Source organism: Cryptotermes secundus, unplaced genomic scaffold, assembly GCF_002891405.2.
Source record: "Cryptotermes secundus unplaced genomic scaffold, Csec_1.0 scaffold352, whole genome shotgun sequence".
Lineage (NCBI taxonomy): Eukaryota > Metazoa > Arthropoda > Insecta > Blattodea > Kalotermitidae > Cryptotermes > Cryptotermes secundus.
In genome coordinates this window covers 60,822-77,740 of record NW_019719362.1, presented here as the reverse complement: position 1 = coordinate 77,740, position 16,919 = coordinate 60,822, and the positions used below count along the sequence as shown (strand labels likewise).

The window sequence follows — 16,919 nt, the reverse complement described above, 5'->3', positions numbered from 1 at the left end:
CACACACATACATAGTTTTTCCACGATTTCTTGCTCAACCCTAGGGTCCCAAGGAACCCCTCATTGATAAGGGCTGCTATAACAGAAAACTGTTGTTAGAATCAAGGCAGGTAGATGGAAAGAACAAATAACCATTTAAAAGGCTCGATATACTGTTTCTAACTATGGAGTATTTATTGACTCTAAGAATATTTCCAGTCAACAATTTGGAAGCATTTCATAATTATTCAGAATTCCAGGCAGTCAGTACAAGACACAAGCATGAACTAGTTGCAGATATTACAGTCTACCAAATGGGAGTATAGCATGAGGGAACAAAACTTTTTGCCCCATTTTGCACAAAAAATGAAAAGGTTTATAGCCCAGCAGTAAGCAATTCAGAATATTATTAAAGACAGTTCTTGTGATTCAGAACTTCTATGAGTACCTTGCAGATTAAATCCTATTTTGAGCAAGTGCAACTTCACCAGTCATTTGTCAGATCACCACATGGACAACATGCTTCAGCCACATGGTGATTAAATTAGTGCAGCAAAATGCTAAAATACAATTTCTAATAAGTTTTGACTGTATGTAAACATGTGTCTGATTGTAACAAATTTCTGTACCTATATTTGCATGTGTGGACTGTGTCCAAGTGTGTTGTTGCCCATACTGCTAAGAAATGTTAGGCTAACAGCAGTTCATAAACTTGTATGTACTTGCTGTCTCTGAACATAAGCAAAATTTCTATGCAGTTACTCATAATATGGCTGTGTGATTGAATCTGTTGCGTTTCCAAATGTGTCGTCCTGTATTCTAACATAGCCCCATACCCTTTGTCTAGAGCTGGTGGGATACAGATGTGTCTGCCTGCCTATCTCACAGGCAACGATGATTTTCAGAAACTTGGACTCAACTCATTGTGTCTTGTCTTGTCTGTTCATTGTAAAGCAGAATGGCTGTGCAAGGAGGTCTGATGTTTTTGAGGACCCAAACAAAATTCTCTCTCAGCCGTCTGTGTTCACTAGCTTTAGTTTCAGAATTAATCAGGGAGAGATGGCAGAATGTTACTGGGATAGAGGAAAAGCATTAGAATTTAAGGGAAGAGGTTTCATGTTGTGGTAAAATAACAAGTATGGGGACATTTTTAATAGTAATGTGGAGAAAACCTGAACAATATAATATGTGAAACACAGCAGGCATTTCAGGAATAAAAAGGGGGAATATCTGAAAGACAAAATTGATGAGCTTGTATCGAACAATAACTCTCACTCACTCATAGAGCTGAGCCCTTCTTGAGAAGCCACCAATTGTGCAGCTACTCAAAAACTTACCAGCATTTTATGTCACATGAAGGTTCATTACGATGTTCACAAGAGCCCTCCACTGGTCCCTATCCTGAGCCAGATCAATCCAATCCATAACATCCCATTCTATTTCTCTAAGATCCATTTTAATATTGTCCACCCACCTATGTCTTGGTCTTCCCAATAGTGTCTTTCCTTCTGGCTTTCCCACTAATATCCTATATGCATTTCTTCTCTCCACCATTTGTGCTACATGCCCTGCCCACCTGATGATAGCTCTATTCAGTAATATGTGTTCAACTCAGGCTGATAACAATTCTAGGAAATAGCGGTAGGTAGCGGTATCTACCCTGAGTTGAACAGATATCAATGAATGGAGCAGTGCAAATTGAGGAAACGGCAACGTAACTCGTGGAGAGACTGAGAAACACAACTTCCAGGCAACGGAGCATTCGGAGCGATTCGGTGTGTCCTGCACGATCCTGCGCAAGTGTCGGCCAATAAGCAGGCGAAGGTGTTCTTTCGATAATTAGGAGAAAGAAAGTGTTGTATAACTGCAATTGTTATCGAATATATGGGAGATTAAGCACGACATTCTAGCTTGTTAATGTTTACACTTTTAATTTCGTAGATTGTAGTAATGTTATTGATCATGGAGGTTCATGCGCAGGAATTGTGTGGGGCAGCTGTAAAAATTATAATTCTGTAATCCGCGTTACAGTGGTAGCGTTCAAGGTTTAAGGTTATGTAGTAAAATATCATGTAACTATTTCAAACTTTTATTAGGACGGACTGCTGACACTGGTAGACATAGGTAAAACATTGACCTAATAGGTTATAGTTTATATTGTATTGAGTAATGCGCCTTTACGTCGAAATGAAATGTCGTTGATTATTTAGATGTGTTTTGTGTTATTGGAGTGAATCGGAGAACTGCTCAGAATGCGTGGAACATCCAGAAGATGCTAATCGGATACAGTGTACTTATTATTATATTTGATCAAATGCTTCTGATAAAGGAAACTTGGGTGTGTGCATATATAAGAGTAGTTATTTTATTATAATACTAAAATGACGTGAGGTGGGATAGCGTAGACGGTGGAGGGGTCGGGGTTCGAGTCCCGGCGAGGGCAAGATTTTTTATGCTCCCCACGTTTACCAGACCGGTTCTGGGGCAACACAGCTTCGTATCAAATGGGTATGGGGGGGGGGCTCTATCCCTTGGAGTAAAGCGACTGGGGCTTGAAGCTGACCATTCACCTCCAACTAGCACTGAGGTCAAGAATACATGGATATATACATTCACTCCCACATGCTGCTTCATGCTGTGGTTCTTAATTAGTTAAGCACAGACAAATTTACCTTACCTTTACTAAAATGATGTAATAAAGTGGGAGTATGAGATTTAAGCTTGGCTGAAGCTGCAACTCTTGTGACTTGCATTTGGGAGATGATTCAAATGTCAGCTGAGATACTGGCTGTCATAACAGGTTTTATGTCATTTTCTTCAGTCCCTCCAACAAAATGCTGAGACGGTACTTTGTATTGGTCTGCGACTCCTGTCTTTCCAATCTGTTATTAACTGTTAATTTCTTATATGTTACTATATAATTGGAACTGCCAACCATTAATATAAAAGAAGGTAAAGTTGAGACATGGGAATGGAGGTATAGCTCCACAATTTGTGACTGTGGTAGTAGGTAGAGGTGAGTGGTCAGCTGCACAGCCTGGCTGCTTTACTCCCAGGGAAATATCCCATGGTACCCGTTGGATAGAAGGCTGGTTTGGCCCCAGAGCCAGTCTTGATGCTGTGGCATAGAGAATAATATCTTACCCCTTCCAGGAATTGTACCCCAGCCATTCAGCCTACAGCCCACTCCTATACTAGCTGAGCCATACAAGTAAATAAATAATTATTTAACTGGAACAACTGGAAGCAACTCCCATTTTCCATAGTTCCTTCTTAACAAATTTTCTTATGACATTCTTGTTCTGAAATGTATCAACAATTACAGTTCCATTTTTATTGTCGTGTATTCGTGTTTTAGGCCCAATTTTAATGTGATAACAACATTCAGCTATTAAGTAAAGTANGGTGAGTGGTCAGCTGCACAGCCTGGCTGCTTTACTCCCAGGGAAAGAGCCCATGGTGCCCATTGGATAGAAGGCTGGTTTGGCCCCAGAGCCAGTCTTGATGCTGTGGCGTAGAGAATAATATCTTACCCCTTCCAGGAATTGTACCCCAGCCATTCAGCCTACAGCCCACTCCTATACTAGCTGAGCCATACAAGTAAATAAATAATTATTTAACTGGAACAACTGGAAGCAACTCCCATTTTCCATAGTTCCTTCTTAACAAATTTTCTTATGACATTCTTGTTCTGAAATGTATCAACAATTACAGTTCCATTTTTATTGTCGTGTATTCGTGTTTTAGGCCCAATTTTAATGTGATAACAACATTCAGCTATTAAGTAAAGTAAATTCCCAATGAGGTCATTGGATTTTTCAATTGACTTAATCCTTCCAGCCGCGCTGTGGCCCTGGGGTTGTCTCAGCCTCTAACAGAAATGAGTGCCAGGAATCTTTTGGGGGTAAAGGGTGGCCGGTGCGTAAGGCTGACAGGCTCACTGCCATCTGTGAACCCTAAGTCTACATGACACAGTGTCATAAATATCATACTCGAACTTGTTATATACATGCCATTTTGGCATATCTACAGAATAATTTACTATTTCATTCTTATCATATGGCTTAATGTTGAACTCAGCTGTCTTTTCATACTTATTATATAAGGGATTTGATAAGGGTTATCTTTGTTATCAAGGAAAGACAGATATTTAAGAATGGCTGTTACCGATAACTCCACCTCCTACTGGTCCACTTAGAGCCATCATTTATCCATGTCACTCTGTCCTTGGAAAATGATGTAAGGGCCAGTATTCTTTTCACACTTCTCATGGTTGTGGGTTCAGTCAGGATTCCGGTCCTATCATCTCTCACCCAACACCTGTATCACTTATTTCCACACTTGGCTTACTTTTTTACCCTGAACACAGAGGCAGGAGTCTGCCAAATTACAGTGTCACATCCCAGGAAGTAATACCATTCATAGTCTTCCGTGTGATAACCTCACATCTTTCGTTACAGTCTTTGTATCTTGTCTTATGCTCAAGGTGTGGTGGGATGGTAGGGGAAAGTACCACTTCTCCAGGTCTTGTGCTTAAAAAGTTAAAACAAATGTGACTAGTCTTCAGCTAGCATGAGGGGTCCTTTATCCAGTATGACCAGTAAAACAAGCAGCTTGAAGGCGTTACTTCTACGAGCCTGGCGGGAGCGTTGGTCCGACCTACAGTGGGGCATCCACATCAAAACAGTGAGTTCATAATTCATAATTCATAATTTATTTACATCCATAAACTGTTATACAAGTACAATTGGACAAGTCAGTTTAAGCCATCTAAAACACTACAAGTCAACAACTCTTAAAAATGTACGGAATGATACACAAGACTACAAACAATACAATAATCTTATGATCATTGTACCCCTGCTGAAGCTAGCAACTCTGATGTAGGATTGACTGAAATTGCATTGAAGTATTCAATGTGTATGTTCAGGGAGAGTTCTGTGCTTCAAATGAGTCACAAGATTTTAATTTAAAAGAACGATTAACCATGTGAAGCACTGTGATAACTCTGTCACCTGCTTTGACATTGAACACTCTTTCATTTTGCCATCAGAATGTTTTGTGGGTTTTATATGATTTTCATTAAACTGGCTGGTCAAGCGATAATGCTGTAGACTTGTGTTGATGTGGTGCTTGGTTTGAATCTTGGCTGGGACACCAGCTGTCGTGACTGAGCTTGACAAATGCCGAGATAGTACTTCAGTTAGACCACAGTAACTTTCCTTTCTTATTTGTTATTCAAATCGTCAATTATAATTGACGATAAATGAATGAATGAATAATTATTCATTCATTCATTTATTTTACATTCCATAGATCCACAGTACAACAAGTAGGATATGGAACACATCAAGTGGTACATATATAAAAGACAAATAAGCCAAAAAATAGAATAAAATAAAATGATGACAAAAATATAAAAAGTTCTATTACTAATAGTTTTAAGACTTTGTGACAATAAACATAATTTATTAAATTATATATATAAATTCTTTGGTATGTCATTGACTTGCAATAGCCTTAAATTGAAGATATTCATCAATGGAATAAAAATAATGTGTATAAAGAAAATGTTTTAGACAGGCTTCAAATTTCCTTGGATTATGAGATATATCTTTTATATGTGGAGGAAGATTGTTAAATACCCTAATACCCTTAAATACCCTAATACCCATACAGTACACTTCCTTTTGGTAAACTGTAAAATTTACTGTAGGCAGATAAAAATTATTTGATTGTCTTGTACCTGTATTATGCTTTTCTGAATTTAAAATAAAGAGATCCTTGTTATTGACCACAAACAACATGAGTGAAAAAATATATTGTGATAAAATTTCCAACTTCCTAAACAAATTCCTGCACGAAGCCCTGCTTCTACAGCCCATCATAATTCTTATTATTTTTTGCATTCTAAATATTTTTAAACTGTGGGGCGAATTTCCCCAGAACATTAAGCCACAGCTTATGATCGAATTAAAATACGAATAATACATAATTTTCAGAACATTGAAAGACATATATGACTTAATACACCTGATATTATAACATACCGAACTCAGTTTTGGGATAATACATTCAATATGACCTCTCCAGTTCAATGAATCATTGATTGATTGATTGATTTATTTAACATCCATAACTGTTACATTATGTACAATTGGACAAGTCAGTTTTTAAAAAAATATATGAGATTAAACATCACATCAAATGACTAATAATATAACAAACCATAGAAAAATAACATAATAAGTCCTTTAAATATGATAAAACAGTGGATAAGTATAATAAGGCAACAAAAGCTAAACTATAAATTACATGCAATAGCTAAAATAAATTACCTAAGTATCTTTGTTCTATTATTAAGCTAATTCTTGTAAAAATATTCTTGAAGGGAATAAAAAGCTTTGCACAACAAGTAATCCTTTAATTGACGCTTAAAAACCTTGAACTCTTGAATACTTCTTATTTGAGAGGGCAAGTTATTATACAATCTTATTCCCATGTTAATCACACTCCTTTTACAACGTGAGGTGTTACATGGTTGGACATACAAATTCTGCTTATGTACTGTGTTATAACCGTGCACATCTGAATACGAGATGTTATATATCCTATTTTTCCTTAAAAAACACAACGTCTCAAAGATATACAGTGAAGTTAAGGTTAAAATTTTAAATTCACCAAAAAATTCTCTACACGATATCCTGTTATTGACTCTTTTGATCAGTCTTAAACATTTTTTTTTGGATTTTAAATACAGTTTGAATGTCCTTTTGACCACAGCCCCAAAAAATAATACCATATCTCAATAAAGATTCAAATTTCGCAAAATACACACTTCTCAAAATTGGAAGACTGACCAAATCTCGTAAGGATTTGATAAGATAGATGGTTTTGTTTAATTTTTGAACTAAATGGTGAATGTGAGAGGACCAACTTAAATTCTCTGTAATATATATACCTAAAAATTTTAAATTAGCTGTGTATGTTATTTTCTTATTATTCAAATAAAGTTCCGGTTTATCAATTTGACGGGGACCACGTCCCTGAAAAAAGAGTGCTTTTGTCTTTTCAATATTAATAATAAGATGATTTACCGCGAACCAATTTTCTAATTGATGCATAGAAACTATAGTTTTATCATTTAAAGATTTAAGATTTTTGTCAATAATTAGTATATTGGTGTCATCTGCAAATAAAACAACTTTCGCTTCATGAACAGCTTTAGGCAAATCGTTTATAAACATTAAAAACAAAAGAGGTCCCAGAACCGAACCCTGAGGAACACCGTACTTTATTTCCTTACACGAAGAGGAGAATGATTTTTGATTTGGAGACTTGGCATCAACATGGTCAATTTCTACAAACTGGGATCTACCCGTAAGATATGATCTCATCAAAGAGAGTGAAATTCCTCTAAACCCATAAAGTTCCAATTTAGCCAACAGTAATTTGTGGTTTATCACATCGAAAGCCTTGGAAAGATCCAAAAAAATACCCAAAGCAAAAAACTTATTGTCTAATGCTTTCTGAACATCCTCAATAAATGATTGCAGTGCTGTATGAGTTGATTTATTTTGTCTAAAGCCATTTTGGGCATCAGATATCAAATTATGTTTATTTAAGAAATTCACTACTCTGTTATATATTAATGTTTCAAAGATTTTAGAAAAAACAGGTAATAGTGAAATAGGTCTATAATTAGATAATTCTTGAATTCGTCCTCTCTTATGAATAGGGCGAACTTTGGCAATCTTCATCTGATCAGGAAAAATTCCAGTACAAAGAGACAAATTAAAAATAAATGTTAAAGGTTTACAAATAGGTTGAATACTAAATTTTACTAACTTTTCTGGGATTTCGTCATAGCCCGCGGAGAGTTTACCTTTTAGTTTACTAGTCACACTAAGTACCTCATTTTCTGTAATTGGTACGAAAAAAATCGATTTAGAAAATGGAGTAACTTTACATGCTTGGTCATACTTAGGTTTTTGATCATTTAATTGGTTTACCATTTTTCCTGCAATTTCAACAAAAAAAGAATTAAAATGACCGGGAGTGAGGAGGGGGTCTAAGTCAGTCATGGAGTCCACATCCGAGGTTTTATAATTTATTTTAAAAGCTTTCCCTGATTCAAAGTTTATAATTTGCCATAACGCTTTAGAGCGGTTTGTTGATTTTTGGATGAATCTGTCATTTTCTTTTTTACGAGCATCTGCTAACACGTTCTTATAAATTTTTTGATACTTTTTTATATAGTTCAAAGAATGCCTAGGAAGAATCAACTTTTTCTTTAAGTAACATAGAAATTGAAGCCGCTGTCTAGAAACTTTTATCCCTTTAGTAATCCATCTGGATTTGATGTTTTTTACATTTACAACTTTTTTTATATGAAACATATTCAAGAAAAGGTCCCGATACTTGTCTAAAAAAAGACTATAAGCTTTGTTTACATCAGTTTGGTGATAAACCTCGTCCCATACTTCCCTTGTTAACCTCAAGTTAAATAAGTCGATATTTCTTTTAGAGAAAACTCTTCTTTTGGTTTTTTCAGAGAAAGGAACATGAGAATTTTCTACAACTATGTTCATAATTAGCGCAAAATGATCCGAGTAGCCCATTTCGACAACATTTGTTGAAGTAGGATAAAATACTTTATTTCTAATCATTACATCAATTAGAGAACACGAGTTAGATGAAACTCTCGTAGGAGATTGAACCGTATTTAATAAGTTATTTGAGAGCAACAGATTTAATAGAGTCTTTTGAAGTGAATTCTTTTGGAGTAAGTTTATATTCCAGTCCCCACATATTACTAACAAGCAACCTTTGTTTAGTACCCTATTTATAGCCTCATCTATTTGATTGAAGAACATTTTTACGTCAGTATTTGGAGATCTGTATACACAGATTACAATGATTTTAAATTTCACTATTTCAATAGCTGATTTTTCCAGCGTTTTTTCTCTACCAAAGTTTTTTAATGGAGAAACCTCTCTGATCTTAATTGATTTGGAAACAAATATACAAGAACCACCATGCTTATCATTTATTCTACAAAAACTATCCGCAAGTTTATATTGATCAATATTTAGATGCAAGATTTGATCACTTAAAAGCCAGTGCTCCGAAAAGCATAAAATATCTGGCTTTTTGGGCCATTGCGAGAGCAGTGCATTTAATTCTAGTAATTTGTTGCTCAGACTTTGTACATTGTGATGAAGAATACTCAAATACTGAGTTAAATTTGAACTTTCTTTATATTTATTCCAAGGGTCTTAATATTAGACACAGTTGTTATTGGTTGATTGTTATAAACGATATTTACATCAATTGTGGATTTATTTTTAGTTTTAAAATGAATACAATGAGTTTTGTTAACATTTATTGAAAGTAAATTTGTCTTGAACCATTTATTTACGCAAGTGAAGGTGTTAGACATCTTATTTTGAAAGTCCCCTAAGCTAGAACCTTTGACTAATATGCTTGTATCATCAGCAAACAAAATAGGTATAGCATTACCGTCTACAATTTTGGGCAAATAATTGATATAAATAAGGAACAACAAAGGTCCCAGAACTGATCCCTGGGGAACACCATCAGTTATCTTTTCCCATGTAGAAAGATTTATTAGATTTGATTCCTCATTAGAAACCTGAGTTCTCTGATATCTGCTATTAAGATATGAGTGGTATATAAATTTAGCAACTGAAACTGTTGTTCAAGAATAAATATGAAGGCAAATAAAAATTGCTTGAACATCTGTTGTTATCTTTGAGTGTGTAGTTTCATAAATATCAGTTGTTATAAAATTAACTTTTTTTTTTTTCATTCTGACATTTTGGAGTTTCATTTTCTGCCAGTTGAACCAGTAGAATGATTATTAAAGAAAGTAAAATGTATGATCACTGTTACTCCCTGCTCATCCCAATTCTTGATCATTCTGGAGCTCTTCATAATCTTCAAAACCTTGTAGCAAACATGTTGGGAAAGTATAAACATGGACATGTAGACAGAAATGTATAAAGTGAAAAGCTTGGAGCCAAAATAGCAGCTGTATAAATTCATAGCCATTGTTCATAACTTGCAGTAGTGATTGTGNATTTGTGTAGTGTTACAGGAAAGAAGGTTAAGCCATATAGCTCTTGGGGAGATAAGAAATAACATTAGATATTTATGCACTAATATATGAACTTCATGGGGCGCATGCGGTAATGTAATTAGTTGAGACACTATGCTACAAGCCGGAGGGTCATGGGATTGAATCCTGATGAGGTGGATTTTTTTCGATTGACCTAATCCTTCCAGCTGTACTATGGCCCTGGGGTCGACTCAGTCTCTAACAGAAATGAGTACCAGAAATTTTGGGGTGTAAAGGGCAGGTGGCGCATAAGGCTGACAACCTTACTGTCATCTGTCAATTGTCTAGAAAATGTGGAAGCCTCGACATATGACAACCCTATGGGACTTCACGGCCTGTTGCAGGGATAGCTTACCTTTTTTTTGTGTGTCCTTCATTGTGTCACTAAATTGAAAGTATTATATTATGCTTAAAGACATAATGCGGTTTTCATTTTATCCTTTTAATAAAGAGAATTTTGTGATGCACTTATCTTATTTTCATTAATTTTTTATGTAACTAGCTTTTTCATAACACAGATTTATGGTTGCATTGCAAGTTATACCACATATAAGTTGTTTTTCTTCTCTGATTTTAGATTTTACCACGAGGGGTCAGTGGTGATGTATACAACCTGGCTGACTGCATCCTTCAGCAAGCTCTGGTTGGCCCTGGACCAAACCAGCTGGTTGTGTCATATCTCAAACATTCGCTTAGTTCACAGGTAATAAAATAGTTTAGGTCTTTTGATTTGTATGAACGGTGATATTGATGTAATTTATTTTCAGCTTTATGCGTTAAAATTAATTTGTTGGATTCAGAGTGCTTGCAGCAGACTACTGTCTTCTGAAATGTTATGCCTTGTAGTCTGGTGGAAATTCACTGACATTTCAGAGAAGTATACTGTTTCCTTCTTCAGTGATAAAGTGTAAGCCAAGCAATCAACCAGCAAGAAGCAAGCATGCCAGTTGGTGGTTGCTTCCTTGGTTTATTCTTCCCTGCAGATGGAGGCAGTAAGTTAAGCTGAAACATCAGTGAAATTCTCTTAGACCACATGGTGTCGCATCCAAAAAGACAGTTATTTTTATAAATAAGTTCTTTTCTTGAGAGATGAGGTTCTCATGATGGTAAGTGTGCAGATTGCTGGTTTATCAGTGTGGTTGAGTCATTACACACAGAAACATTTTCCGTTTTTAATGTTAAAAACAGGCATTTTTGTGTAAGATTACTGGGTCTTTGAAAGTGTTGGATGATGCTATAGCTGAATTTTTCATATCCATAGAACCATAACAAAACTTTCCAGATTTGAATCCATGTTGGGACAAATTTAAGCAGTTGGTGTAGAAATACCAGACAGGAAAGTTGTACATGAAGCACTGAAAGTGTGTGGCCTTTCATATCACAAGTTAACACCCAGTCAGTCATGAACCAGTAGTGAGCATTATTTTTGGTGAAAGTGTGATTAATTCTAAACAATAGTTCCATTTTTGACATTCAGATTACAAAATATTTTTATACATAATGAATCAGCTGAACTGGAAAAAAAAAACTGTTGGTGCATGTGGATATGTCTTATGCAATGTACATGAGTTTCATTGAGATCTGTGGAGTTATTCATTTTTACTTTTCCTATATGAACCATAATTTGTTAGTGCCACCTGATATGAGAAATAAATAAATAAGACTCTTCACTGAAAATGTACACTCCTGGGGTTCTACATCAGTTTTCCAGACAGTATATTTGCATGTTTCTGTGCCTGCTTCATGATATGAATTTTTCCAGCTTGTGTCATATGCAGCCGTCTTGCAGCGAATCAGTAAATATGATGGATTCCATAAACCTCACTGCATTATCAGTCTTCTTGAATTTCTTGAAGCCATCCAGGTATGTAACTTCAGGTTCCAGTGACATCTTAGTCGTGATATTCAGAATAAAGCGAAGTTGGAGATGCAAGTGTCTCGAGTATAATATAACCACGTCCTAAAATGATAAAAATATTGCTGTCAGCCTTATAAAACTGGCAGATATATTATCTCTTATTTGCAGATGATAAATTATTATTCCCAAATTAAAATACAGACACCTCCCTGCAGCACCCAGAGATTTAAAATCCCTGTTGGCACTAACTTAGCTGACAAGTGGCGGTCGCTCGGCTGGTATAGTTTGCTTGCAGACTAAAACCACGCAGTATGTTTCTTTGTTTGTTCCTAAAAGTAATGTTTAAGCTGTAGGCTCCTTCTTTTTTAGATGTTCGAAACCCATATGAAGTACTGGATGTTCTTGTTTATTGTGGTTTATATTACAGTGCTGCAGGTATCATATGTAGGATGATTAATAATCGATAAATTGAAAAGGACTTGGAAGGAAGCAGTCTTCTAACTGAGGTGTGTTCCCAGCATTTTCCTGGAGAGGCTGGAAAAAATTGCATGANTTATTATTATTATTATTATTATTATTATTATTATTATTATTTTTGGATGGGGTGGGTTTCCCCATGCACTGCGACCAGTTATTGATCTATTGTGCATCCCCCTTTAATTTCTACTGTCATCATGCCCTCCCAGTACTGGTGCTCGCTATCAGCCCTGTTCTGCCAGCGAGGTTGGCCACCTCTCTGGCAGTGGTCCCTGATACTTCCCCATCTACCAGAGGAATTGGAAACTACTTGGGTGGGAAACTTGCCTAATTTTGCTCAGAGGTCTCCTTGAGACATGAGGATCTTTTACGTGCTGTAAATCTACAACACGGGACACACGGTTTGAAGTCCCTCCTGGAGGACTTGTTCCGTGAATTTTTCCGCCCTTAAAAATTCCATGACCTCCGCCGGGTTTGAACCCACGTACCTTTAGTCATGAGGTGGGAACGTTACCCCTAGACTACGGAGGCTGCTATGAAGCCAATTACTGTATCTGGTGTCCTGTGCGAGATAGATACAAGGAACCTCCCATTAACAAGCCCAGAGTGTCATTTTTTGCACCACCTTGCTTGCAAAGTCCTTTCTATCGAGTATTGTCACCTCTGCTGGAGGTAAATGCAGTCCTGTTACACCAGTGCTCATCTTCTCGTAAGTGCATTCTTTCACCAGGAAGATCAACAGGAGACATCAGCAGAAAACATTTTACTGTATGTTGGAATAGAAGTGTTTATTCTCTTGTTCTGTACAGGGAGGTATAACATGCCGAGGAAAACCAGAGGAAGGTTTGCTGGCAGCATCAGTTTTGTCTATAGTCCAGTGGCTTTTAACCTGCATGCAGCATGCCCTTAAGAATATGCCTGAACTCCGGAATGGCAACATTGAACTCACCTCCATGCTGGATAAACCGGCTGTTATCTTGACAGAGATACTCAAGTGCGACTTCCTCGTCGCCATGTTATATCTTGCCAAGCATGAGTGCAGAGGTATGAGGCATTCTGTTGCATTACTGTATGGTGGAATAGATTATTAAATGAAGACATTTGTACGAGGGTAAGTGAATAAGTAAGTTATAAATGGATGCATCAATGCAGTGGAAATATCCTGCGTCGCCTAGAGGCTGGAATGCCGTGAGCAGTATGCCTTTGTGATCCCAGAAGACTGTGAGCATCACATTCCTGGAGGATGGTGTCACCTTAAATTTTTTTTTTTGGCAGGCGACTCAGGATGTTTCCACTGCATTGACGTGCGCTTTGTCTCAGGCTGGTAATGGTGAACCCAAGACTCATCACCTGTGACGTTTCGGGCTAGCATATCGTGTCCTTCATTGTGGTAGTGATTAAGATGCTGTAATGCCAGACCCATTCTTTGCATTTTCTGTTGTGGGGTCAGCATGCGCGGGACGCATCGTGCACAGACTTTGTGAAAACCTAACCTGTCATGCATTATGAGGTGGGCCATGCCGTGTGAATACGTCTGGTTCCGACAGCAGCCAAAAGAATTTTAAGCTGCTGGTTTTCAGGGGCTTGTGAAATGATGAGACAAGTGCCTCGATGTACAGGGAGATTATGTTGAGAAATAAAAGCATTCTTCAAATCAGTACTCTTATTTGTTTAAGTTTTATATCCATTTGTGACCTATTGACTTACCTACGTATTTCAGTCATGAAAATTAAGGTTATGGTCTTTTGGGTTGTGACACCTTGTAGTCTAATAGGTAGATATGGACATTTTGGAGGATCGTGCTATTTCCGTCTTCACAGTCAAAGTAAGGAATTGATTGGGTTATGTAAGCAGTTTGCAAAGAAGATGGTAACTGACATCCAGGGAAGAGGAAGACTGGGTCAGTATAAATAGTGAACATTGGTGCTAACCGTGTATACTGGCCTTGGTCAGATTCTCTCCCCTCCCCCTCCCCATCTCCCTCTCTCTCTCCCATGGATCACAGTAATCTCTTCCTTTGCAACTTGCTTATGTGACCCTGCACCCTGTCCATTTCAACACTGAAGACGGAGGCAGCAGGTTCATCTGAAACATTGATATCCACCTGCTAGTCTGTATGGTATCACAACCCAGAATACTTTGAGCAGTCACTGCCTCAAAACTTATACACTTGGTCGTCGACGACCGGCCTCACTTGCGACCACAAAAAAATGAAAAATAAAAGATGATTAAAATGTAAAAGTTTTTAAAAATAAATTATAAAGATGACGTGTCTGTGATGAAATTAATCTGAGCCTGGCTCCCAATTCAAGCTCACTGAGCCAGACTCGTACGTGTATGGGCCCCTTAAGCTGCAAGGAGAGAAGATTGCTGTAGCAAGTTGAGGTTATGAACTCTTGCTTTTTATCAGTAGCGGTATTTTTTAATGAGATTGAATCCATGTACAACTGTTTCATTTCACAGATATATACCATGAAGTTGTCAAGAAATGTCACGAGCTGGAAGCATTGTTGAGTCAGAATTCATTCCAGCCCAGTGTTCCTATTGGAGATTCAATGAGGTATTATAAAGAGGGTGTGGATTAGATGAGATTAAATGAAATTGATAAAGAATACCTGTCAATGAACTCTGACCAGTTTTGGTATGTTATACATCACCTTCCTGAATTCTTGCTTTGAACAGATGCATGAATTTGCCATCCGCAGACCCTCAGTTATGTAACACATGCATAAACTTCTTATTCCAGAACATGATGACTGTAATATGTCTAATGTTGTGGCATTCCTTAATCGTATCAGCGTAGCTAGTAGTATTTCAGCTGGTGCACACACCCACAAACAGTTCATGTGTACTGGCAGACTTGTCCCCCCCCCCTAGCACTACAGCCCCAGTGGGCCTAGGCCTACCGCCATGAACTTCTCTGTTCACTTTTATTGTTCCTTGCATCCTGTTGTGTACTAGACGAATGTTAAAGTTAATCTACCGACCACACAACACGTTTTTTATTTACTGCCACACTACATGTTTCGACCTCAGGAGGTCATCATCAGGTGTACGAACACAATTTNAGTAGCCATCACGACAAGGAACGTAACAGATCCCACATCAGAGGACGCCGAAGAACGACAAGACCTTCAAAAAGTGAAAGGGCAGTCAATGTGACGAGTGAAGTTTATTTTTCACGAACTTTCTAAACAAGTGATAATAACGTAACTGGCTACAGGGAACTGAATTTTGAATTTTAAATCTTAATTTTTGACATTGGTATTTTTAACTTGTATTTTATAAGAAGAGCTTTTTAACTTATATATTTTTAACTTATATGGTATAAGAAGAACTTATACATATTATTTGAGCGTGAATCTGAACAGGATACAGGATGGAAATTAGTGGAGAAAGGAAGTGATTGCGTGTGATTGTGAAATTGTGTTCGTACACCTGATGATGACCTCCTGAGGTCGAAACATGTAGTGTGGCAGTAAATAAAAAACGTGTTATGTGGTCGGTAGATTAACTTTAACATTCTCTGTTCACTTCGGTTTTCTAGATCTTACACATTCAGTAGGACTCCTTGGGCGGGTGATCAGCTCGTCGCAAGGCCTCTACCTGTACACAAACACAGAAAAATGCACACAGACAAACTAAACATCCATGCCCTGAGTGGGATTCGAACCCACGATCCTGGTTTCCAAGCGAGTGAAGACAGTACATGCCTTAGAACGCTCGGCTACCGGTACTGGCGGCAAATTTGTCAGTAGTTGCAGTTTTCTGGTGCATTATATGTTATGATCTTGAAGCTAAAGGAGAGCGTGCGGATACTGATAAACATAAAGAAAAGGTAAAGCTATCCCTATAACAGGCTGTGGAGGCCCATAGGGTTCTGAGATGTCAAGGCTGTCACATTTTCTAGACGGTTGGCTCCCAGATGGCGGTGAGGATGTGAGCCTTATGCGCCAGCTGCACTTTACCCCCAGGAAGATTTCTGGTACTCATTTCTGTTAGAGGCTGAGTCGACCCCAGGGCCATAATGTGGCTGGAAGGATTAGGTAAATTGAAAAATCCAGTGAACTCATTAGGAATTGAGCCCACAACCTTCTGGCTTGTAGCATAGTGCCTCAACCAACTGCATTACTGTGTGTCCCACACTATCTTCAGAAAAATAAATGCTTAGAGTTTACTAAGTCTCTTTAACTGACACTGTTCAGATCTTCTGACAGGTATGTATTTTGCATTGTAGTTTGAGGATCTTATGGTCGCATAGAGCATATCATTTTGTCACTTTTTTTTAAATCCACCATGTAACATTTTTGATTTTACATTTTTACCTACTATTAGATAGGCCCCTCTAAAGTCTGGGAAATGCATAATTTTAATCTTGTACTTTTTTTAATAATTGATGTTTTAACTTGAGGTTTATCCAGGCACAAATAGCCACAGGTGGTGACATGGCTTTAAACCTCCTTT

General features: G+C 37.4%; 1 protein-coding gene across 7 annotated transcripts in view; it reads left to right on the top strand.

Moving 5' to 3' along the window:
- The first annotated feature begins 1,548 nt into the window (after nucleotides 1-1,548).
- Nucleotides 1,549-16,919, top strand: part of LOC111864653 (mediator of RNA polymerase II transcription subunit 24) — a 41,826-nt gene continuing 26,455 nt past the window's right edge. For 2 of the 7 annotated variants that reach the window (XM_023852109.2, XM_023852049.2), the window contains exons 1-6: nucleotides 1,549-2,317; nucleotides 4,466-4,665; nucleotides 10,698-10,823; nucleotides 11,883-11,984; nucleotides 13,265-13,499; nucleotides 14,919-15,015. In XM_023852109.2, coding sequence (XP_023707877.1) covers nucleotides 4,552-4,665; nucleotides 10,698-10,823; nucleotides 11,883-11,984; nucleotides 13,265-13,499; nucleotides 14,919-15,015 — 674 coding nt within the window. In that variant the 5' untranslated portion in view covers nucleotides 1,549-2,317; nucleotides 4,466-4,551. The remainder of the gene's footprint in view (nucleotides 2,318-4,465; nucleotides 4,666-10,697; nucleotides 10,824-11,882; nucleotides 11,985-13,264; nucleotides 13,500-14,918; nucleotides 15,016-16,919) is intronic. The other 5 variants (XM_023852074.2, XM_023852066.2, XM_023852102.2 and 2 more) reach the window with 5 other exon arrangements.